The following is a 25,266-nucleotide window of genomic DNA, read 5'->3' on the forward strand; positions in this document are numbered from 1 at the left end:
ACCCCCTGTCTCAAATCCCCCCTGAGAGATGTAAACCAAAAAAAACTTTATTGGGAAAATGAAGAGTGAAGGTCTGTCTTCTGTAACTTCTTAAGGCTAGATAGAGACTTGTAGACCCCACCTAGTTGGGGTCATAGAGCTCTCACTCTGTCTTATTAAATAGGCCTCAGTGTGACTTCTGTTGTGGTTTCAGCAGGATCTGCTATGGGGAGTGACTGGAGTCCCTGCATAGCATCATTGTCCTGTGATGCTCTAGAGAAAACAAACTAAATAATTAGATTAGAGAAGCAGGGGCTAAAGATCAGTAAGACTATTATAATCAGAGGCTCAAGCAAGGGTGGGAATCTGGTTGTACAAGGTCAGCATATCTTTCTCTGTTTCCAAAATGGAAGCTCTGAACCTGTTGGTCCCAGATCTCCTTCTGGGAGGGTTGGGTTAGGCAAGAGACATTAGATTTTCTTCAGTAGGAAAATGAACAATTCTGACCCTGTACATTACTGTTTGGAGACTTGGTTCTCTAGTAGAAGACCATTTTCCATCAGGAATTTGGCTAAAATTCCTTATGGGATGGATAAAGGGGTCGCCATGGCCCATGATGAACTTTGCTCTGGGTAAACAAATCCAGCATTCTGTCAACCTAGTAGAGGAAGCAAGAGTTTGTGCAATGTGAACCAGAGAGTTTTCTGTCCAGCCTATAGATAAGGGAAATACACATAGAAAAGCTAAGGCAATTAGTAGCTTCGTAGTAGTACCAGTCAGGGTCATATTTAAATCACCCAGCATGGGCAGAGAAGTTCAGTGAATTCCAAGAGCAAGAATGAGAACAGAAAAAACAATACTTATCTGAAGTTACCAGAGCATATCAATTCCTCTGTATGTGGACTGGAGTACCAGGAGGCAAAATGAAGATAGTAACTATGGGTACTTAGCCTGTACTTAGCTTAGAGTCTGTTTTAGGTTTTTTAGTAAAAAGTGAAAGTCGCTCAGTCGTGTCTGACTCTTTGTGACCCCATGGACTATACAGTCCATGGAATTCTCCAGGCCAGAATACTGGAGTGGGTAGCCTTTTCCTTCTCCAGGGGATCTTCCCAACCCAGGGATTGAACCCAGGTCTCCTACATTGCAGGCAGATTCTTTACCAGCTGAGCCACAAGAGAAGCCTAGAGTCTAAGAAGTGTTTATTTTCTTTTTGAATAGTAGCTTCAGGTCTTCTAGTGACTCACCCATCCACCTGGAATTTTCAGGCTGTTCTGGTCTTCTGGATCCTGTGGAGACTTAGAGGAAGAGGTGGATTCATAGGGGTGGCTGGAATGTGGTTCTTCAGGTTCCTGTAACCTATCACTGGGGACAGGTTCAGTCCTGGACAGATGAACCCAGCTGGTGGCCCTCTGGAGTCTGACTGCTATAAGAGTGCTCAGCAAGGCTTGGTAAGGACCCTTGCATTTGGGGAGTGGCTGGTTGCCAGGGTACTCATTCTTCCAGGTCTCTAAAAGTACCCAGTCTCCACAGTTTACAACAGGGTGGCTGGGACTGTCATCTGGAGCGGGCTGCACTCTGCTGCCATATTCTTGTATAGCCTTCTGGACCTGGCCCAGATTTATGATATACTTAAGATGAGCCTGAGTTTCTGGGTCAGTTAGCATGTCCAGAGTAAGCAATGGCCTTCTGTAGGTCACTTCAAAAGGGCTTAGCTTAGTGGTTGTTTTAAGAGCTGCCCTGACCCTTAAGATGGCTATTGGCAGGAGGCGATACCCTGACTTTGACACTTCCTGACAGAGTTTTTACCCAAGATTTTCTTTAGATATGATTTCCTGTTCCACTTTTCCTGAGGACTGAGGTCTTCAGAATGAATCGAGGTGGTACTAATTCCTAAAACCTGCGAAAGCTGTTGCATGACCTTTTCTACCAACAAAGGTCCATTGGTCACTCTGAAGGTGACGGGGCAATCTGAATCTAGGAATAATTTCCTTTAACGGTGAATTAGTCACTTCAGCTACCTTCTCTGTTCTAGTGGGTAAGGCCTCTATCTGTCTAGTAAAAGTATCTATGTTGTGCCTAGTCACTCAGTCGTGTCCGACTCTTGCAACACCATAGACTGTAGCCTGCCAGGTTCTTCTGTCCATGGGATTCTCCAGGCAAGAATACTGGAGTGGGTTGCCACTTCCTTCTCCAGGGGATCTTCCCAACTCAGGAATCGAACCCAGGTCTTCTGCATTGCAGGCAGACTTTTTACAGACTTAGCTACGAAGGAAGCCCCCAAACGTATCTATAAAGACTAATAAGTAGTTGAAGCCCTGGAAAGAGAGCATCTGAGTGAAATCTATTTGCCAGTCTTCTCCTGGGTACATCCCATATCACGAGACAAGACTAGCAAGAGGAAGAGGCTTATTGCCTCCTGGATTATGGGTGGCTCAAAGGGCACAGGCTTAAGTAACTCTTTTGTCTCTAGGAGCCCTTTCCATGTAAAAAGTTGTCAGTTCTTCACATCAGGTGGCCAAAGTTATTGGATTTCAGCTTCCAGCATCAGTCTTTCCAATGAAGATTCAGGACTGATTTCCTTTAGGGCTAACTGGTTGGATCTCCTTGCAGTCCAAGAGTCTCCTCCAACACCACAATTCAAAAGCATCAATTCTTCAGCATTCAGTTTTCTTTATGGTCCCACTCTCACATCCATATATGACTAGTGGAAAAACTGTAGCTTTGACTAGATGGACCTTTGTTGGCAAAGTAATGTCTCTATTCTTTAACATGCTGTCTAGGTTGGCCATAGTTTTTCTTCCAAGGAGCAAGTGTCTTTTAATTGCATGGCTGCAGTCACCATCTGCAGTGATTCTGGAGCCCAAGAAAATAAAGTGGTCCCTTTACATCCCCTCCTGGCCAATCATAACATATTAATCCAAATTCCTGAGGACACTACTAGAGTCCTTACCCTTATTCTAGTGGTGTCCTCAGGGATTTGGGTTAAAATGCTGTGATTAGCCAGGAGGCGTTGTATAGGGACCACCGCTGTCAGGTCTATTCCCCCTCCGGCTTAACAATCGGAAGAATAAGAGTGTCGCACAGAGACTGGCAGGGCACCAAGAGGCTATGTTTAGAATTTTATCCATGAGGGGTTGTAAACCCTTCTTCACTTCCAACTTTGTAGGATATTGTCTCTTGTTAGTATAGGCAATTTCTGGCCTAAGGCTAATCCTTAGAAGTTGGGCATTTATGGCCCTTCCGGGGAGTCCTTTGTCCCATAATGAAGAGTCTACTGCCTGTAGTATATAGCTGGGAATAGAATGGCTCTTATGGCTGATCTGTCTTAGAGTCAAAATAAGGGGCTTCTCAATGGCCTCCTAATGGACCCCAAGGGAGCTCAGGAGGTCCCTCCCAAGGAGAGGGGTAGGACACTGAGGTATAGCTAGAAAGACGTGTGAAATCAACCACTGGACAAGTGAGAGGCCCAGTGAAACAATGGGTGCAAAGCTTTCCATTGACAACAGTCACAGTGCAGCTTTTGGAGGAGAGAAGTCCAACATGAGAAATTAAGACAGAGTAAGTGGTTCCCATATCAATTAATCAATTGTCATGTCAAGGACTACCCAAGGCTCCTTGATAGAGATAGACTTCTCATTGGCAGGTCGGGGGGGGGGGCCCACCAGAATTCCCAGGCCACCTCAGTCATCCAGCACGGCTGTCTCAGGAGCAGGAGCCCCCTTCTCCTACAGGACTGAGGGCAGTCCCTCTTCCAATGAACTCTTTGTTTGCAAGTTGGGCATGGTCTGGAGGGCTCTTTCTGGCAATCCAGGCCCAGTGGCCAGTTAACTTGCGTTTATAATGTTGCTCCTTGTTGGTCTTACCTCCAGACAGATAGCTGGACTTTCCCGGACCCCTTGGGTTGGCCTGGGGTCACAGGTATGGCTGACAGCAACAGCTGTCAGTTACACAGGAGCCCTGGCTTGTCTCTTCTCACACTGGGTCCTCTCTTCTCCTGAGCTTGCTCTCTGCTATTAAACACCCAAAGGCCACATCCAGGAGTGGGGCATGGGCGTTTGTGAACCAAATTGTAACTTTAGGAGTTTCCTAGTATCAGGGGCAGACTGGCTATGCTCCCAGCGGGGACTGACCTTCAGAGTTGAAGGGCTCTTTACTGGTATGTTTCCTAAATAAGCAGCCCGTGAAGAAGGACTGGATTTCCCTTTTCTTCCTGGGTCACTCCTTAACCCTTTTCCTAGTTAACTGACTTTTTTATATACTTTCTCATCCCTTCTAATTGGATCATGTGCTTCTGGGAATTATAATTCCAAGAGGGTTCCTGATTTGAGACTGCATCTTCACTCATAGCATCATGTTCAAGTTGATTTCCGGCAGGCTGGTCAGCTTGGTACTATCCCTGAGCTACTATCCAGACTTTCTGTTTTCCTCAGGAGTATCGCAGGTAGATAGAACTCCTTGCACATGCTTCCAAGTTAAATCATAGACCAGAATAAAGGCATGAAACCTTTCAACAAATTTACTAGGGTCTTCAGAAAATCTACCCAGTTCCTGTTTGCACTGGGCTAACTCGGTTAAAGAGAAGGGCACAAGTATTCTGGTTGTCCCTTCAGCATTTGCCACTTCCCTAAGACAGTACAATTTTTCTGGTCCTGGGTGATAGGAAGCTTCACTGTGTGTTACCCCAGAAGGACTAGTCTCTGTTTCTTAAGGTAACAGAGGGTAAGGAGAGACATAGGGAGGTGGAGTTTGAGGGACATAGGGAGGTGGAGTTTGAGGGATGTAGGGAGGTGGAGTTTGGAGTTGGTCAGAGGGGCCAGGAGAAGTAGGTGGCTTGGGAGAGGTAGGAATACTGTCAGGAGCAGGGAGAGCTCGGTTGCCCTGCTGAGAGACAGGAAAGCCTAGAAGGGGACCATCCAAAATGTCAGGAGAGTCTTCTGGTTGTCCAGGTTTTAAATTACAAGAGCTGTATAGGGTGGGATTTTGGTAAAGGAGCACAAAGGCCTGAACATAGCGAATCTCACTCCACTTTCCCATTCTGCACAATGAAAGATCCAGTTGCAGAATGGCATTATACTTTAGAAACTCATATTCAGATCATTTTTCTCTGTTCCCCAAATTATACAAAGGCCAGGCACTGCTGTAGTAGACCTGAAGTTTCTCCTTTTTTAATCCTCTGATTTCAAAGAATTTCCAATTCTTAAGGATACACTCCAGAGGTGTTTCTTCTGGCTTAGAAAGGGATTCTCCCATGTAGTACTCTACAACGAATAAAAAGAGAGCACTCCTAAAATGGAATCCTAGAAGCACTGACCAGGAAACCTGAAGGGATTTAGGGTGTCCCCCAAATTCCCTTCGAACCCGATTGGGTTTCAAGCATCCTCTATGCGCCAGTTGATTTCTGATCAGATGTCTCACACCCTCCTTGTGACCTTGCACTAGGTGCCTGCCCCAGTACAGCCAGAGAAGTGTTTTTGAACCAGTCCGGATATGTTTCCAGGACTTTCCTGAAGAGAGATCCCTTGTCTGTAGAGCTTATGCCCTCCAGTTTATGCTGGAGTGTATTTCTTGAGACTGAGCATCCACAAAGTTTATAATTTGGGCTTCTGGTTAGCTGCCAGCCAAATAGGCTGTCTGTAGCAATGTGCAGGCTGCCAAGGCTTGGAGTGAAGAGGAGCCAATAGATGCAAAGAGGAACCCTTGGAAAACTTGGAGATAGGCATATGAGAAAACATGCTCGCTAGCCCAAAACCAAAGGATGGGCTTGGACACACAAAACACAGCGAAAGCAAGACTTTTAGTGACTGTCTTGTAAGATCAGGTGTCTGGCGAGCAGGCACACCCAGGACAGTAACAGCAACAATTTATTCTCTAGCGTGCAAGTCCCTCCCCCAGTTCCTCATTGGCTGAGTACTATGGGGTGGACAATCTTCCCAGAGGTTGCCTAAGTTTATTCCCTTCCTCCTTATGAGCTGGCCCCTCACTAACATCTTGTTTCCCTCTTTCCCATGCAGTTATTCCTGTTCTTATGTTTTGAATTCACCAATAGAATGAGCCTGCCTGAAACCCTAGGTATCCCACCTTCTCTTTGTTTGCCCAGACTTTCCAGTTTTGTAACTCTTGCGGTTGGTACAGCAGCAATGTCATTATTCAAGCTAGTTATTAATAGTTCCTCATTCTTAAGTTAGCCTTTATTCTTGAAAATGGACCATTAAACATGAATGTTTCTTACGGGAACTAGGGAAGATGGCATGGGGTTCAAGGCTTGAGGGCCAGGCCAGGAGGCAGAGAAATTCTCATAGTAGATTTCTGGGCATACAATGAGGTGAGAGACCAGACAGCAGAAGAACCCCAAATGCCCCTACATTGTAAGGTGGATTCTTTTTTTTTTTTTAATCAAATACATATTTAATTAAGAAACTAATAATGCAATATTACCCAAATAAAATGTAAGCCCGTGTTCAGTTATCATGTTCTATATTTCAGAGAAGAGGCGTTAAGGTTTTATGCCATAAGTTTATTTACAAACATATCTAGGATGCTGGGTTCAAGGGTTTGATCTTTTTAAGAGATTATACCTCTTAGTATGTTCCTCTTCCTATCTGTCTCATGGATTACTTTTTAAGCAGTTGGTGTCTTACTATAAAGAAAGGTGCAGCAAATCCAGACCCAAAGAACAAAGTCATCACAGCTAGTAACCTCCACTTGTTTTCCACTGAAAATGGTATATTCTTCCCTGGACCCTCCTCGTAGTGGCTCCAAGGAACCACAGAGGTTGTGAACCTCTGCATGCTCTGTCCCAATATAGCGCTATTGGAAGCGCTACAAAAGATGCAGAGACTGAAGGCGGAAGAAATGGCGGCCGCAAACCGGGCGCTGCTTCCTCACGACCTTGTTCCCCCAGCTATAAGGATCGAAAGAGAAGATGGGAAATGCTGTAAGGTGGATTCCTAACCACTGGAACACCAGGGAGGCCAAGGCCAATCATTTCGATTTGCCCAATTCACAGTCCATAGCTGGTATATGTCAGGACCCTCCCATGTGTGTGCACACATCTCTTAGCCAAGATGGATTCTACCTCAAAGGCCTGTGGGTAGCCTTGTATTAGCATCATTCCCCTTTGACCACCGAGGAGCCTTCTGCACGTGTGCGGGTCAGGGAGGTCTCCTGACTCCAAGAATGAGAAATATGTTGTCTGGGCAGGGCCCAGCCTCCTCCCTTAATTGTCTTGCTATTCTTGTCTTGGAGTTTTGGGTGAATCTCCAACAGATTTACCTGCTCCCCACCGTGGAGGGGGTAGGGTGTGGTGGGGTTGGGGATAGGGTTGATCATCTCTAACTACAAAGGAGTCTGGGAAATGCTGTCTAGCTATGAGCCCAGAAAGGAAAGAAACCAAGTTTTGGTGAGCAGCCATCCATTTCTGCTGTAAAAACCTACCTTATATATCTTGTGGGCTTTGTGCTAAACTTGTTTGGCAATTACATCAATTACCTCTCCATCCTGAGATCATTGCCTTAGCGAGGTTTTCTCTGGGGGTTCCCTCATAGCTCAGTTGGTAAAGAATCTGCCAACAATGCAGTAGATCTCAGTTCAATCCCTGAGTCAGGCAGATTTGCTGGAGAAGGGATAGGCTACCCATTCCAGTATTCTTGAGCCTCCCTTGTGGCTCAGCTGGTAAAGAATCTGCCTGCAATGTGGCAGACCTGAGTTCAATCCCTGGGTTGGGAAGATTCCCTGGAGAAGGGAAAGGCTACCCACTCCAGTATTCTGACCTGGAGAATTCCAAGGGGGTCGCAAAGAGTCGGACACGACTGAGCAACTTTCACTTCACTTATTCAGATTTTCTCTCATTCTGACTTTTTTCTCCAACTGCAGAAACAAGACACATACTCAGTATGCAAAGGGCCATCTCATCAGAGGTTTTTTCCTCCTCCCTTTTTACAAAGAGGCAATGTTTTAATTTATAATAATTATTATGATTTATCATTTTGTCCCTTGGTGGCACATAGCAAGAAATTTTATGATTCCAGATCCTTTCCTTTGTACCTTGTTAGTTTGAATTATATTGTCCCTATAGTCAGTTAACTATGAAGTTGCTTTTAATTTATTTCCCAAATATCGTAAGTCAAATATCATAAGTCAAAGCTCATATGAATTTTTAATTACCTTGTTCTTCATTGAATGTCATTGCTATTTAAATAGTTACTGTATATTTTTTTACTCGTCACATATAGGATATGAGTTACTTATATAACTGATAACAGCATCATCCAGTTTGCCCTGCTCTGTGAATGCATCCATTATATGTAAATTCATTGCTGCTACCTCAGTTTTTGTGTTTACAACCTGCCTGGTTTAAATTTCATTTCAAAGGCCATGGCCTTTTCATTTTTGTCGGAGTCTGTTCTAGGACCTCAGATCGCCAGTTGCCTTCTTACTCTGCATGGGAATGAATGAAGCCCATTATGGCACTGCCTACTGCTTCCTTCTGCCTCCCCTATTTCTTGCAGCATGATCACATCAAGTTCAGTCAGAACATGTTGAGACTATTTTTCTTTTTATCAGAAGACAAGAATCTCTACTAAGAGATAGTACTTTTATGGTATAATAAAGATGCTCTGATCTAGCAAAAAACAGAAGTGTTTTTCTTTGAAGAGGTGAAATAAGGAGAAACCATCCATGTTACTTCAGGCTCTCAATTATGCTTATTAATTTTTTCAAAAAAAGATTATTCTCTGACTTTAGGATAAGCTCAGTTCCTGTTTTACATTGACAAGTGTTTATTTCTCACTCGAATCATGTGTCCACAGTGGGTTGACTGCACCTATGCTCCATCATTGTGCATCTGGGACTCAAGCTTAGGAGCAGTGCCTGCCTGCAGGTCTCCTGGGAGGACCACATCACTTCCACCTACACTGGCCAAGCCAGTCTCAATGGGGCAGAGTCTGCTCGAGGAGGTGGAAAGTGTTTTTGGATAATAATGCAGTCTATTACAATTCTCTTTTTTTAAAAAAACAAGAAGAAGATATGTATAGTTTGGTTAGTTGTTTAATTTTAGTTAGCCTTTGATTAGTAATTATTTAATTATCTTTGTTTCTTTGCTTTTTTTTTACCTAATACATTATGAATATTTTGAATATGAATATTATGAATATTTTCTCATGTTGATAAAATGTCTTGTGCACAATAACTATTAACAGCTGGTTAATACTCCATAGCATGGTTATATCTAATTTATATCTAATTTACTTAATGTTCCTCTTTTGATATTTAAGTGGCTTTGTTCAGGGTTACATTCAAATGGACAGACTCAATACCTAGAAATCATGAACACCTTTTTTTTTTTTCATACAGTCTATTCAAGAGAGAGAGGTTATTAAGAGGTTGGGATTAACACACACATACTACTATATATAAAATAGATATATACCCACCTTGTTGGATACTCAGTGTTTTATAATAACCTATAAGAGAAGAGAATCTGACAAAGAATATACACACATTGATACATACATAGGTGAAAATGAAAAGTCACTCAGTCGTGTCCGACTCTTTGGGACTCTGTGGACTGTAGCCCGCCAGGCTCCTCCGTCCATGGGATTCTCCAGGCAAGAGTACTGGAGTGGGTAGCTGGTCCCTTACCCAGGGATCTTCCCAACACAGGGATCCGACCCAGGTCTCCCTCATTGCAGGCAGATTCTTTACTGTCTGAGCTACCAGGGAAGCCCAAGAATACTAGAGTGGGTAGCCTATCCCTTCTCCAGGGTATCTTCCCAACTCAAGGATGGAACTGGGGTCCCCTGCATTGCAGGCGGATTCTTTATCAGCTGAACTACCAGGGACATATGCATATATATCACTGAATCACTGTGCTGTATATATACATATATATATATGCAGGTATGTATATGCCTGAAACTTGTACAACTTTGTAAATCAACTATACTTCAATTTAAAAAATAAAATTAGAAAAAATAGATATCAAAAAAGAGAGAGACAGGTTATTTGTCTTTGATAAATGGAAAAAGTAATGAACTTCTCTAAGAAGGTGGTGGGTTTCCACCCTGTTTTAGCCAAGTCTCAAGGCACTGGGTTTTGTTTGCGATTATCAGACTTTAGACTTTCTATGGGGAAATGGAGGAATACCCTTTGCCTGCCTTTCTCCACAGATAAGTGTCTTTTCTTGAATGGAAGCTCCCTATGGCAGAGAAGGTTAGCTGTCTACTAAACGTCCCTGCTGGTCCTCCCTGTGACGCAGTAGAGTTGCTACTGGAAGGGGGCTGCCAGACAGGGGCTGTGTTTCCCAGCTCCCCTGCCACCTTCATGGAGTCCTGAGTGGCTAGCTGTCACCAGCAGAAGGTGACCAAGCCAGACAAGGAGATTAGAAAGTGTTATTTCTCCTGTCTCTCCCTTTCTGCTTGTGATAAGGAGGCCTGAGGGAAAGGCTGAGCCACCAGAAGAAGGGAGCCTACGTCCTTGAATCACTGCAAAGAGGAAAGCCAGCCCTTTGACTGGGGCGCGCGTCTCAGGCTGCTCTGTGTGATTGGGGCTTATTCATTACTGAACTAGCACTGCCCTGACCAAGACATCCCATCCAGTGCTTTCCCCAGAGGCTAAAGGTATACAAATTAAAGGGAATACCTTACAGCTGCAAAGAGCAGACTTTTGAGCTCTGTGGGAGAAGGCGAGGGTGGGATGATTTGAGAGAATAGCATTAAAACGTGTATATTATCATATGTGAAATAAATCGCCAGTCCAGGTTCAGTGCATGAGACAGGGTTCTCAGGGCTGGTGCACTGGGATGACCCGGAGAGGTGGGGTGGGGAGGGAGGTGTGAGGGGGGTTCAGGATGGGGAACACGTGTACATCCATGGCTGATTCATGTGAATGTATGGCAAAAACCACCACAATACTGTAAAGTAATTAGCCTCCAATTAAAATAAATTAAAAAATAATAATAATAATAAAGGGAATACCTTTCAGCAGTCTTCCTATGCCCCTCTGGGCACAGGAAAGAGAGAAAGAGGAATATTCAAGTTACAAAATATGAGTGTTGTGCTCAAAATAATTTCTCCTCTAGAAATTGTTATGCTGCCTTGAATGAATATTTGTTTAGTAAACACCACCTAGGGGGTCAGTACAGGCAGGGAGCCTATCTGCTCAACTCCCAGAGTCCTTTTTCAGATTTTAAACTCAGCTTCCAGGTGAAATAGCATGCTCTTTTGAACTGGCAAAGTGAGGAGCAAAGTTAAGAGGGGACCTCACACCAGTCGTGGTCATCATCGAAAAGTCTATAATAATAGAGGTTGGAGAGGGTGGGGAGAAAGGGAACCCTCCTAGACTACTGGTAGGAATGTAAGTTGGTGCAGCCTCTGTGAGAACAGTATGGGAGGTGCTTAAAAAACTGAAAATAGAGTTACAATATGATTCTGCAATCTCACTCCTGGGCATACATCTTGAGAAAACTCTGATTTGAAAGGTTACATGCACCCCCATGTTCAGAGCAGCACCAGTTACAATAGCCAAGGCATGAAGCAACCTAAATGTCCACTGACAGATGAATGGATAAAGAAAATGTGGTATGTATTGATATATACAATGGAATACTACTCAGCCATAGGAACAAAAGAAATAATGCCATCTGCAGAAACATGGATGGACTTGTAATATAAGTGAAGTAAATAGAGAAAGACAAATATATATGATATTACTTATAAAATACAACACAAATGAACCTATCTATGAAACAAACAGATTCACAGACATGAAGAACAGACTTGTGTTGCCAAATAGGGAGGGGAAGGGGGAAGGGATGGATTGGGAGTTTTGGATTAGCAGATATAAGCTATTACATGCAGAATAAACAACAAGGTCCAACCGTATGGCACAGGGAACTATAGTCAATATTTTACAATAACCTATAATGGAGAAGACTCTATAATTGAGAAGAATCTGCTCTTTCTCTAATCTGAACAGGCTGCTTCCCAGCTTGGCTGCACGCCTGTTGTCCTGGAGCTTCCCTCGAGTCCCACTTGAGAAATACTTTCACCTGTCTCCTGTGTTGGATTCTCCATTGCCAGGACCGTGTCTTCCTCTTAACTGGTTTACTCCCGTGACTTCCTAAAAAAGAGTACATTGCTGTTGTTTAATCTCTAAATCATGTCCGACTCTCTGCAACCCCGTGGACTGTAGCCTGCCAGGCTCCTCTGTCCATAGGATTTCCCAGGCAAGAATACTGGAGTGGGTTGCCATTTCCTCCTCCAGGGGATCTTCCCAGCTGAGGAATGAACCAGGGTCTCTTGCATTACAGGCAGATTCTTTATCACTGAGCCACCAGAAAGTTGGTTATTTTTCCTTTTTTGAGGATTTACCTGCAAATTTTATTGTCTTACCTTGTCAGTACAATCCATTGAGATTGAGAAATTATTAGAATAGGAAACATTTTTTTTTCAATCTTTTATCCTAAGCTTTGAACAAGTATGACAGAAATTCTAAAATAACAATGGCTTGAACAAGATTCAGGTTTTGTCTTTTTCTTAATAATGTTGACATGTGTACTGGGCTGGGTTTCCATGGTGGTAAAGAATCTGCCTGCCACTGCGGGAGACATGGGTTCAATCCCTGGGCCAGGAAGATCGCACATGCTGCAGAGCAACTAAGCCCAACTGACACAACTATTGATCCTGTGCCCCAGAGCCCAGGAATCCCAACTAGTGGGCCCGTGAGCCATAGAGCCTGTACTCCACAAGAGAAGCCACCGGAATGAGAAGTTCATGCAACACAACTAGACAGTAGTTCAAACTTTCCAGAGCTAGAGAAAAACCTTCACAGTGATGAAGACTCAGCACAGCCATAAATAAATAACTAAATAAAATTTTAATAAAGTAATCCTAGGCTGTTACGATGGCCCCACAGTCTTTGGGAACCCCGGCCATTTCAATCTTGTTGCTCACTATCCTCTACAGACAGATTCCACTTCACCATTCAAGATAACTCCTTCAGTGCCAGGCTTTGCATCCTCATTCAAACTGTCAAGAATAAGAAAGGGGAAAGAGGGTGAGGGGAGGGAGGTTAAGGAGGGAGGGAATATACGTCTTATTATGGTTGATGCACATTGTTGTATGACAGAAACCAACACAGCATTGCAAAGCAATTTTCCTCTAATTACAAAATAAATTAAAAAAAAAAAAAAGAATAATAAAGGTGAAGGAAAAAGGACACCCTTGAAGGACACTTCCTAAAAGTTGTACACACTGCTTCCACTTATATCCCATTGATGAGGACTTCGTCATGTGATTGTGTTAACATTCTATCCTTATTTTATGCTTACTTTCATGGTATCTACCACAGATTTTTGTGGTACCCCTATATCTGCATCGTGACTATTAATGGATTTTAAGAACATGGTATGAAGTAAATATGCTTCTTAATTTGTATCACTTTCTATCTTTAATTTATAACCAGATGTCAGCTGTCATCAACCACCTTTTCTGTCATATAGATGAATTGTCATTCTACCCCCAGAAGAAAACTCACCTCACAAATCAATAACTTTTGAAGTTTGGCCAGGGGAATTTTCCTATGTTGTTGGCTTTGGGCTTCCAAGTTGTTTTTAAGTGTCTTGGTGGTAGAGAGCATGTGACGTGAAGAAACGGAGATGCTGCTCTTTCCTGCCACATGGAGGAAAATGGTTTCATTGAGAGAAGAAGATGAAAGAAGGGCAAAGGAGAAAGAAGAGTCTTGGCAGTATTCAAACCCCTCTTCTGTTTCTGAGACCCAGCTGTCTGTTCGCCCTTCCCATGGCTCGCTTCAAACTTCATGGATCCTGTTGGTCAATAAATGCTCCCTTAAGAGACTGAGATTAACATATACATACCACTACATATAAAATAGATGATCAACAGGAACCTGCTGTATAGCACAGGAAACGCTCCTCAGTACTCTATGATAACCTATATGGGAAAAGAATCTGAAATAGAATAGATATATGTGTATTGTGAATTATAAATTGGCACTTGCCATCTACCTATCTACCTCTACAAGGATTAAGCCATGTGCTGCTGAAGCTGCCGACCTTCAATACCCCCTGAAAGGAATTCAGGGTGGAGAGCAGAAATGAGGTACTCTGTGCTCAGAGAAAAGCTGGCAGGGCAGGTCTCAGGTCTTCAGATACTTAGATATTTTCAGGAGCTGATTATGTGAGTTCAGTACTTGTATCTTCTCATGTCTAGAAAAGCACTGAAATCCTTCATGGTGATGACTGCTCCTCATGACTAGCAGAGCGTCACAAGACTAGTAGAAACCTTAAGGAAATATATGTGCTTGGTTGTATGTATTCCTCCTTCACCAAAAATCATATATATTGACTTTGTCCCCCTCACATCTTTGAAGCAGCCTCTCAGAGCTATCTGAGGTGCCATCGCCTGGGCTGCAATCCTAATTTTGCCCCAAATAAAACTTAACTTGCAACTCTCATGTCATATATTTAAGTCAAAAATATGTATAACTAAATCACTTTGCTGCACACTTGAAACTAACACAATATTGCAAATCAACTATAGTTCAATATAAATTTTTTAATTAAAAAAATCAACATTAAAAAAACAAATAAATGCTCCCTTTTACTCAAGCCAGTTTGATTCATATTTCTATCTCTTGAAAACAATGATCTTGACTGATTCATAGCCAAGCAAAATAGATGCCTGTGTTGCCACAGAGCTTTTTCCCCATACACATGACTAGTTCCTCACCCCCAGCCCTGGGAGAGGTTGGAAAGTGATGGCCAAAGAGTAGAAGTTCTTTATGTGGTGATGGAGAAGTTCCAAAGTGGAAGGTGGTGATGACAACTTCAGACAACTCTGAGCATACCAAAAGCCATTGAATGGGGTAAATAGGTGAATTTCATAGCATGTGAACTATATCTCAATAAAGCTGCTTTTAAAAACTATTTTAAGTTGTAGAATTACCATTTGTACCTGTAACATAGTTAAGAAGGGATTCTTCCTGTATCTACCTGAAGCTGATTTAACTTGGGGTCCTGTGAGAGTGGTGACCAAGATGATATATGTCATAGGGCTTCTCAGTAAAGAATCCACCTGCAGTGCAAGAGACCCAGGTTCAGTTTCTGGGTTGGGAAGATCCCCTGGAGAAAGAAATAACCCACTCCAATATTCTTGCCTGGAGAATCCCATGGACAGAGGAGTCTGGCGGGCTACAGTCCATGGGGTTGCAGGAGTAGAACACGACTTAGTGACTAAACCACCACCACAGAAGACAGGCAAGTTGTGATCCTGCAGTAGCAGAATAGGAAGTGCCTGTTCTGAGACAGAAACAATCACTGTGTCCTGGGTCACAGGGGTTTCCCAAAGAGGTAAAAGGAGATCAATCCAAAGTAAAGAAGATCTGCTTGCGTGAACATTTTCAATACAGTGAAAACAGAGTAAGAAAATCTTGAGAAACACTGAGTTCACGTTCTCATGTAAGCATTAGATTCTTTTTCATTTAGACTTATAATCTTGTCACAAGTTAAACACAAAAGGGCTTATGGAAGACAGGCCTGTACATTTGCAGAGACGTGGATAGACCTAGAGGCTATCCAGTCATACGGAATGAAGGAAGAGAAAAACAAATAGCGTATAATATCGCTAATATGTGTGGAGTGTAGAAAAATGATATAGATGAACTTATTTGCAAAGCAGAAAAAGAGACACAGATGTAGAGAACAAACCTACAGATACTAAAGGGGGAAGGGGGAGGTGGGACTAATTGGGAGATTGGGATTTATGTATATACACAACTATAAAATAGATAAGCAATGAGAACCTGCCCTACAGCACAGGGAACTCTACTCAGCGCTCTGTGGTGATCTAAATGGGAAGGAAACCCAAAAAGGAGGGGTTACATGTCCAGGTATAAGTTATTCACTTTGCTGTACAGTGGAAAGTAACACATTTGTAAAGCAATGATAATCCAATAAAAACTTTTCTAAAAAGATAGGCTTGTAAAATGAAGAGTCATTCATCAGTTTCTTGGATTTATACATTTTTACTTATTCATTTTCATACTTCCTGGGAACCCTCTGTGTGGCAGGCTGAGTGCACAGAGACAGGTGAATAAGACATAGTCCCAGCAAGGAGGAGCTCTTGACCCAGGGGTGGAGTCTGAAGTGCTCTAATAATCTCAACCCAGCATGAAAATTATACGTGAAGTCCTGAATTGGCGCTGGAGTCCTACAGAAGGGAGCTGGCCCAGCGGCCTGAGTCTCCTGGGGAGCCTGGGAGCCCTGGTAGTATGGTCTGTTTCCTTACAGCTACAGCTACTGTGGGGCTTGTTAACCTGCCTCGTGTGTGCATGCTCCCTTGAATCTGACTCTTTGAGACTCCATAGACTGTAGCCCACCAGGCTCTTCTCTCCATGGAATTTCCCAGGCAAGATTAATGGAGTGGATTGCCATTTCTTCCTCCAGGGGGTGTTCCCTACCCAGGGATGGAAATCGTGTCTCCTGCATTGGTAGGTGGATTCTTTGTCACTGAGTCACCTAGGAAGCCCATTTACCTGCCTAAGCCTCCACTTTCCCACCTGTGAAATGAAGCTAATTATAGTAAGAAGTGATCACATCTGTGCGATAGCTGGCCAGACTTGAAAGAAATACAGACCAGATTCTCGTTGGTGAGTTGACTCCCTTGGAAGACTGTTTATATATTTGCCAATATATAAACTTCTGCAAGAATTTGCCTAAATATGTTTCAATATCAGATTTTCCATTCATTTATTCATCCCATAAACACTTAACTTTAATTTTTTTCTTTTTTTAAATTATGTATATTTTAATGTTTCTCTTTTATTGTGCTAGTCTACATTGTGTGTGTGCAGGGTGTGTTTTTGTTTTTGTTTTTGTTTGCCACTTTGTGTGGCACATGGCATCTTAGTTCCCTGACCAGGGATCCGAACCCATGCCCCCTGCATTGGCATAGCAGAGTCAACCACTGGACCACCGGGGAAGTCCCTGCCATGCTTTCTTTTCTTTCTTTTTTTTTTATTTAGTTCTGTGCATTGTGATTTCTCATTTTATTATTTTTTTAATTTATTTTAATTGGAGGCTAATTACTTTACAATATTATGGTAGTTTTTGCCATACATTCACATGAATCAGCCATGGGTATACACGTGTTCCCCATCATCACCCTCCTTCCCCATCCCATCCCTCGGAGTCATCCCAGTGCACCAGCCCTGAGCACCCTGTCTCATGCATTGAACCTGGACTGGTGATCTATTTCACATATACATGTTTCAGTGCTATTCTCTCAAATCATCCCACCCTCACCTTCTCCCACAGGATCCAAAAGTCTGTTCTTTACATCTGTGTCTCTTTTGCTGTTTCGCATATAGGGTCATCATTACCATCTTTCTAAATTCCATATATTTGGGTTAATATACTATATTGGTGTTTTTGTTTCTGAGTTACTTCACTCTGTATAATAGGCTCCAGCTTCATCCACCTCATTAGAACTGATTCAAATGCATTCTTTTTAATAGCTGAATAATATTCCATTGTGTATATGTACCATAGCTTTCTTATCTATTCATCTTCTGATGGACATCTAGATTGTTTCCATGTCCTGGCTATTGTAAACAGTGCTGTGATGAGCAATGGAGTACACGTGTCTCTTTCAATTCTGGTTTCCTCAGTGTGTATGGCCAGCAGTGGGATTGCTGGGTCATATGGCAGTTCTATTTCCAGTTTTTTATGGAATCTCCACACTGTTCTCCATAGTGGCTGTACTAGTTTGCATTCCCACCAACAGTGTAAGAGGGTTCCCTTTTCTGCACACCCTCTCCAGCATTTATTGTTTGTAGACTTTTTGATAGCAGCCATTCTGACCTGCGTGAGATGGTACCTCATTGTGTTTTGATTTGCATTTCTCTGATAATGAGTGATGTTGAGCATCTTTTCATGTGTTTGTTAGCCATCTGTATGTCTTCTCTGGAGAAATGTCTGTTTAGTTATTTGGCCCAGTTTTTGATTGGATCACTTATTTTTCTGGAATTGAGCTGCAGGAGTTGCTTGCATAATTTTGAAATTAATTCTTTGTCAGTTGCTTCATTTGCTATTATTTTCTCCCATTCTGAAGGCTGTCTTTTCACCTTGCTTATAGTTTCCTTTGTTGTGCAAAAGCTTTTAAGTTTAATTAGGTCCCATTTGTTTATTTTTGCTCTTATTTCCATTATTCTGGGAGGTGGGTCATAGAGGATCCTGCTATGATTTATGTCAGAGAGTGCTTTGCCTATGTTCTCCTTTAGGAGTTTTATAGTTTCTGGTCTTACATTTAGATCTATGATCCATTTTGAGTTTATTTTTGTGTATGGTGTTAGAAAGTGTTGTAGTTTCATTCTTTTACAAGTGGTTGACCAGTTTTCCCAGCACCACTTGTTAAAGAGGTTGTCTTTTCTCCATTGTATATCCTTGCCTCCTTTGTCGAAGATAAGGTGTCCATAGGTGTGTGGATTTATCTCTGGGCTTTCTATTTTGTTCTGTTAATCTACGTTTCTGCCTTTGTGCTAGTATCATACTATCTTGATGACTGTGGCTTTGTAGTAGAGACTGAAGTCAGGCAGGTTGATTCCTCCTGTTCCATTCTTCTTTCTCAAGATTGCTTTGGCTAGTCAAGGTTTTTTTGTATTTCCATACAAATTGTGAAATTATTTGTTCTAGTTCTCTGAAAAATACTGCTGGTAGCTTGATAGGGATTGCATTGAATCTATAGATTGCTTTGGGTAGTATACTCATTTTCACTGTATTGATACTTCCAATCATGACCATGGTATATTTCTCCATTCTGCCATGCTTTCTTAACTGGAATATACAACAAGGGTGAGCAGCAGTTTATCAGAGGATGTGTGCCCAGTACTCAGTCACTCAATTGTGTCTGATTCTTTGCAACCTTGTGGACTGTAGCCGACCAGGTTCTTCAGTCCATGGAATTTTCCAGGCAAGAAAACCGGAGTGGGTTGCCATTCACTTCTCCAGGGGATCTTCCTGACCCAGGGATCAAACCTTAGTTTCCTGCATCTCCTGCATTGACAGGCAGATTCTTTACACTGAGCCACCTGGGAAGCCCATAAGAGGATATAGAGACTCAGAAATTTAATATTGCACATCTTTTCAAAGCATTAAGTTTACCTCTGTGCATGCTAAGTCTCATCAGTTGTGTCTGACTCTTTGCGACCCCATGGACTGTAGCCCACCAGGCTCCTCTGTCCATAGGATTCTTCAGCCAAGAATACTGGAGTGGATTGCTGTTTCCTCCTCCAGGGGATCTTCCCAAGCCAGGGATCAAACCCACATCTCTAATGTCTCCTGCATTGGCAAGTGGGTTCTTTACCACTAGCACCATCTGAGATACCCATAAGTTTACCTAGTGTAAGCAATCCATAACATTTTCATATTAAAACAAACAGGGGTAAGCCACAGACAGTGCTGTAAAATGCATACAAAGTTTTAGGATAAAGCTTTGCAGGCTCATGGTAGACTTCTTTATGTTTTACAGGATCCAGGTGGAATTAGTTCCTTCTCTTCTGCCATTAATTGAACATGAGTTGTTAAATAAGTATTGTTGCTGGCCAAACTCTTGGCCTTCTCTACCCACCAAAGCTGAATCAAAAAAAATATGAAGACAGAGTTTGGAGGAAATAGATGGCTTTGATTCTCGGCTGGCAGAGAGAACACAAGGCTTATGCCTCAAGAACTATGCTCCCTGCTCCATGAGAATTCTAGGGACTTACATAAGCCAAGGGCTCACAGTCAGGAGTCAGTGATGAGGAACAAGGTGATAGGATCTTGATTTTTTCCTCTTGCATTATTTCAAAGACAGTCATAAACTGGCGTCAGTAACCCGGTAATTGAGTCTGGCAGTTTGGTGGTGGCTGTTTGGCCTTTTTTTTCTGATATGTAACTACAAGGGAGGGTGTTGCAAGGGTAAACACAAGATAGAGGATGTATTTAGCATAGAGTCAAAGGAAAAAATGTCAATTGTAGCACCTGTACAGTTAGGAGGCAGAAAAGCAAACCTAGCTACAGACATGCAGAGTTAAGAGCAGTTAAAATTTTAAAAGCTAGGAATGTTCAGACCTGCTTACTGTTCTCTTTATCTTCTTTGTTCTCAGGAAAGGGAAAGAGAAAAACTCAGTCCTCTTTTTTTTTCTTTTCACTGAAACAGTATTTTAGAAGATACAAAATATATACCCCTCCAAAAGTATATAATCTGGACTGAAAGAAGATACATGAACAAATGAATCAAGTAGCTATCTAGAGGTGTGTCTTTTCTGAGAAGTAGAAGAGATTGCTTCTGTAACACATTAGACTCCTGCCATGACAGAACTATGAGAAGCCAATTCATGGTCCCCACTAGAGAAACCTGGAGAAAAAAAATCAAATTCTGCTGGTGACTCACTAAGGAAACCGAATCAGAAATAGTAAGGATGGGTCATTCTTACACAGAGCAAAAGCTAAGTTGATCAAGGCAAGTGGGTTTGGGAGGATGGAGAAGATTACAAAGGGCAGGAACTGGGGGAAGGCCATCCAGGTAAATGGAGCAACGTCTAGAAAAGAAACAAAGTCAGGAAAATGAAGCTGTGTTGGAGGTTCAGGTGAACTCAGAAGTTTCACCAAATATGATGGCATGATCTAATGAGGGGAGCTTGAAGCCAAGGACAAAGAATGTGAAATGTACCTCCCACTTAGGACATGCATAAGTGAAGCTTGCTGACTTAACACGAACAGGATGAGGCAGGTGTGATGATACATTCCACAGCACCCTGGCTAGTGAAAACCAGTTCAGCTCCAGAGTCAGCTTGCAATGTTTCCAGTTTGGCTCCTCCTCCTCTTCCCTCACCTCCCTGTCCTCTCCCATTCTAACAGGCATTAAAAAACCTTTTGCAACACCACCCACACCATTGTATGCAGTTAAGCCGGGAGTAGTCCTATGAGATGATTCATCCAGAGGTGGAATAACCTATGCTGGTAGATTAAGTGGGAAAGGGTTGGGATCACCCAGTTTGGAGTGTAGGTTGACTCACAAGTTCCTAATGTATACATCTTCATAATTACTAGATCGTCCTGGGAAGGAACTGATTCGTTTCATCTTGATTAGTCCCCTGTGCAAGATTTGAGGGACTCAGCCACAGGCAAGCCTAGAAAACAACAGGCTTCACCCTACTGGGCAGAGTTTTTACTGGGTAGTTAATTGCAGAATAGGACAGGTACTTTCTGCAGCCACCCCAGAAAGAAAAGGAAGAAGGTGGTGTGAGGGTTGTATACCAGCAATTCCTTCCCAAACGACCAGCATCTCCTAGCAGCAGATTGGAGCAAGGTGGCAAAAGAGGACATATGTGTTATCCTACAACGTGTCCCTAGAGGCCAAGACATCTGCCCCATATATGGCATCACTAACCATGTGTGCACTGGGTTTTCTATATGATGCTGCTGCTGCTGCTGCTAAGTCACTTCAGTCGTGTCCGACTCTGTGCAACCCCATAGATGGCAGCCCACCAGGCTCCTCCATCCCTGGGATTCTCCAGGCAAGAACACTGGAGTGGGTTGCCATATCCTTCTCCTTCTATGTGATGGGGACCTTGCTAAGGCCAAATTGAAACAGGAGGTCTGTTGAGCAAAAGTGCTCAGTTATTCTAGCAGATCCTCTGTCCAGTGATAGGAGCCAAAAGTGCACCTTTTTGTCCTGGTAAGAATCAATTGATTAGCCCCTTTTATTAGGTTGGTGCACAAGTAATCATGGTTTACATGGTTGAACTTTGCCATTTGATATTGGAATACATGCTAAATAAATGGGTTATGTTATACATCATTTTAATGCATATTTCTCACTTTATGTTTTTTGCTACTGACATTACTTACGGTTTATTTTATATTTATTTTAGACTATAGACATGACATTAGACAAAAAGCAAACTTAAGTGTTTTTTTTTCTTTTAATTCGAGTTCAAAATGGGTCATAAGGAAGTGGAGACAACTTGCAACATCAACAGCACGTTTGGCCCAGGAGCTGCTAACAAAGGTACAGTGCCTCAGAGGTTCAGGAAGTTTTGTCAAGGAGACGAGAGACTTGCAGATGAGGAGAGTAGTGGCCATCCGTCAAAAACTGACAAAGACCGATTGAGAGCCATCATCAAAGCTGATCGTCTTACAACTACACAAGAAATTGCCAAAAAAAAGAAAGCAACTCAACGTCAACCCTTCTACAGTCATTCAGCATTTGAAGCAAATTGGAAAGGTGATAAAGCTCGGTAAGTGGGTGCCTCATGAGCTGACCACAAACCAAAGAAATCATCACTTTGAAGTGTCATCTTCTTATTCGAGGGAACAACAATGAATCATTTTCCATCGAATTGTGATGTGTGATGAAAAGTGCATTTTATATGACAACCAGTAATGACCAGCTTAGCTGTTGAACCAAGAAGCTCCAGAGCACTTCCCAAAGCCAAACTTGCACCAAAAAAGGTCATGGTCACTATTTGGTGGTCTGCTGTGGTCTTATCCACTACAGTGTTCTGAATCCTGGTGAAACCATCACATCTGAGAAGTATGCTCAGCAAATCGATGAGATGCACCAAAAACTGCAGCACCTACAGCCAGCATTGGTCAACAGAAAGGGCCCAATTCATCTCCACGGCAATACCCAACCACACATCACACAACCAACGCATCAAAAGTTGAATGAATTAGGCTATGAAGGTTTGCCTCACCCTCCATATTCACCTGACTTCTCGCCAACTGACTACCACTTCTTCAAGCATCTCCACAACGTTTGCAGGGAAAACCCTTCCATAACCACAGCAGGCAGAATGCTTTCCAAGTGTTTGTTGAATCCTGAAACGCAGATTTTTACACTACAAGAATAAACAAACGCTTCTTATTGGCAAAAATGTGTTGATTATAATGGTTCTTATTAATTAATAAAGATGTGTTTGAGCCTAGTCATAATGATTTAAAATTCACAGTCCGAAACTGCAATTACTTCTGTACCAAATTAATACTTATGAGATAGATGCATTGTCCAGGAGGCATTAAGAGGAGGGCAGAGGGTGTATCAGAAGGAATCCAGGCACTGTTCCTCCTGGAGGTCTCTAGTATGCAAAGCTCGTTGCTGGAGAGGAGTAGAAGGAATTTGCATAAGGACCCCAGAGCCTTCTGAGAGAGAATGAGTTGGAATCCCAACATTTTGGGCCTCAATACCTGTTTTTAGAAATCTGAAGTCTTGCAAACTGGCTCCCTAGATGAATATACTATCAATCTTTCCAAGAAGAAATAAAAATTGAGAATACAAAGCAGATTATAGCAACAAGACTTTTATTTTCTATTTAAATTATTTTAAAAACAATACTTTTTCCTTAAAGCATTCCTTCATTTAGTATCCACCTTCCTAAAATATCCGCCTTTCATCCTAGAAGGTGCACATTTTCAGCAATAAAAAGTCGAATGACCCAGTGATGCTCTGCCTAAGAATATATACATACAAAATTAATCTGACAATATTAAATCAGTGGTAATCACCATAGAACTGGGCTAAGTAAATTGTATACTACAACAGAAAAATGTGGGTTCTAAGTCAATTAATACTATATATGATATAATATTTGCAATATAATAATATAGTGAGAGCAAACATTTAGTCCATTTATGAAAAAAAGAATTTTAAGCCTAATAACACACAAGAAATAGTCACACTAATTACAACTAATTATTGCAAGTGTGCAAGTTCTTTATTTTTTTTAAGGTCTGGGTTTGCAACGACCTGTGGCTCCTTCCTGTGCTTCTTCGCTCTCTTGCTCAGGCCTGTGGATGAAGGGCAAGTATCCTGGTCTTCATATTGCCAGGAAGCTCCGTAGCCACAGACAAGACTGGAAATGACTTGATAAACAGGACATGCATGCTAAGTTGCTTCAGTCACGTCCAACTCTTTGTGATCCTATAGACTGTAGCCTGCCAGATTCCTCTGTCCGTGGGATTCTCCAGGCAAGAATACTGGGGTGGGTTGCCCTGCTCTCCTTCAGGGAATTTTCCCCACTCAAGGATCCAACCCTGCATTGCTCCTGCATTGGCAGGAGAGTTCTTTACCACTAGCACCACCTGGGAAGCCCCAGTAAACAGTATAAGAAAGCCAATTTGTGCACAACTCTGACAGCCAACCCTTTTGGAGGTGCATCTCATGCGTAGGGAATTGTGGTTGAAAAAGTAGGAGTTGAAACCAAAGAGCCAAATTCTGCCATTAGGAAGTGTGTCAGAGTTCAGTAATCAGAAATGGCAGGAAAAAAAAAAATCGCAACCTTTGTACCAATGATGGCTGTTTGAATTTTATTGAGGAAAAGGATGAAGTTCTGGTTGCTGGATTTGGTTGCAAAGGTCATGCTTTTGGTGACATTCCTGGAGTCCAGTTTCAGCTTGTCAAAGTGGCCGGTGTCTCTCTTTGACCTTGTACAAAGGCTAGAAGGAAAGGCCAAGAACATAAGTTTGATGGTGAGCATGATAGTAATACATTTTCATAATAGCAAAAATGGTCTGATTTGCTTTCTTCATGCAATCATCCTAGCGTCTAATATGTACATCAAGTTCATGGAGTTTTAGAATTAAAAGGGATCTTAGAAACAATCCATTTTTTAGATAAGCAGATACCCCAGTTCTCTTATTCTACAAATAAGTGACATACTCCAACGTCAAGTTATTGAAGGGACAAACTAGACCAGTCTCTTTATTTCTATTTCATACCTTAAAATGTACATATTCAAGTATGCAGTATTCTACAAACGTCAATTAGGACAAGCTTATTGAAAATGTTCAAGTTTACTATATCCTTACTGACTGCTTGCTCTATCAATTACTGAGAGAGTGAAATCATCTAATATAATTGTGGATCTGCCTATTTTTTTAAAGGTACATTTAAAAATATTTCTTAATTCTGAATTTTCTCTCTTTTAGACTGACTTTCCATCCGCAGCCTTCCATGGTGGCTTAGATGGTAAAAATTGGCCTGCAATGCAGGAGACCTGGGTTCGATCCCTGGGTTGGGAAGATCTCCTGGAGAAGGGAACCGGCTACTTGCTCCAGTATTCTTGTCTGGAGAATCCCCACGGACTGAGGAGCCTGGCAGGCTACAGTCCTCAGGATTGCAAGGAGTCGGACTTGCAACTTTGCAGGATTGCAGTCGGACGACTGCGACTTTCACTTTCCATCCACCTGATTTAAATTAAAACAGTCTTCTGCAAGGACAGAAACAGCAG

The 25,266-nt window shown here is 42.3% G+C and overlaps 1 protein-coding gene and 1 pseudogene across 1 annotated transcript; one reads left to right on the forward strand and one right to left on the reverse strand.

Annotated features, from left to right (window-relative positions):
- Nucleotides 1-6,522: 6,522 nt before the first annotated feature.
- LOC136152765 (cytochrome c oxidase subunit 7C, mitochondrial pseudogene) lies at nt 6,523-7,475 on the reverse strand (annotated as a pseudogene).
- An 8,729-nt stretch (nt 7,476-16,204) lies between these two features.
- LOC136152815 (histone-lysine N-methyltransferase SETMAR-like) lies at nt 16,205-25,162 on the forward strand. Its single transcript, XM_065914251.1, has 3 exons — nt 16,205-16,485; nt 21,971-22,275; nt 24,965-25,162. Exons 1-3 carry the CDS (start codon nt 16,462-16,464, stop codon nt 24,999-25,001), a joined length of 366 nt encoding a protein of 121 aa, XP_065770323.1. The 5' UTR covers nt 16,205-16,461; the 3' UTR covers nt 25,002-25,162.
- The last annotated feature ends 104 nt before the right edge of the window (nt 25,163-25,266 follow it).

The sequence above is a fragment of the Muntiacus reevesi genome, chromosome 22 (genome assembly GCF_963930625.1).
Source record: "Muntiacus reevesi chromosome 22, mMunRee1.1, whole genome shotgun sequence".
NCBI classification, from domain to species: Eukaryota; Metazoa; Chordata; class Mammalia; order Artiodactyla; family Cervidae; genus Muntiacus; species Muntiacus reevesi.

Excerpts from the sequence above, each read along its gene's own strand:
- LOC136152815 (XM_065914251.1), top strand. The coding sequence starts at position 16,462 with ATGGAAATCGTGTCTCCTGCATTG. Across the intron at positions 16,486-21,970 it reads AAATCGTGTCTCCTGCATTG|TTCAAAATGGGTCATAAGGA; the intron begins GTAGGTGGATTC and ends TTTTAATTCGAG. Across the intron at positions 22,276-24,964 it reads TGGAAAGGTGATAAAGCTCG|ACTGACTTTCCATCCGCAGC; the intron begins GTAAGTGGGTGC and ends TCTCTCTTTTAG.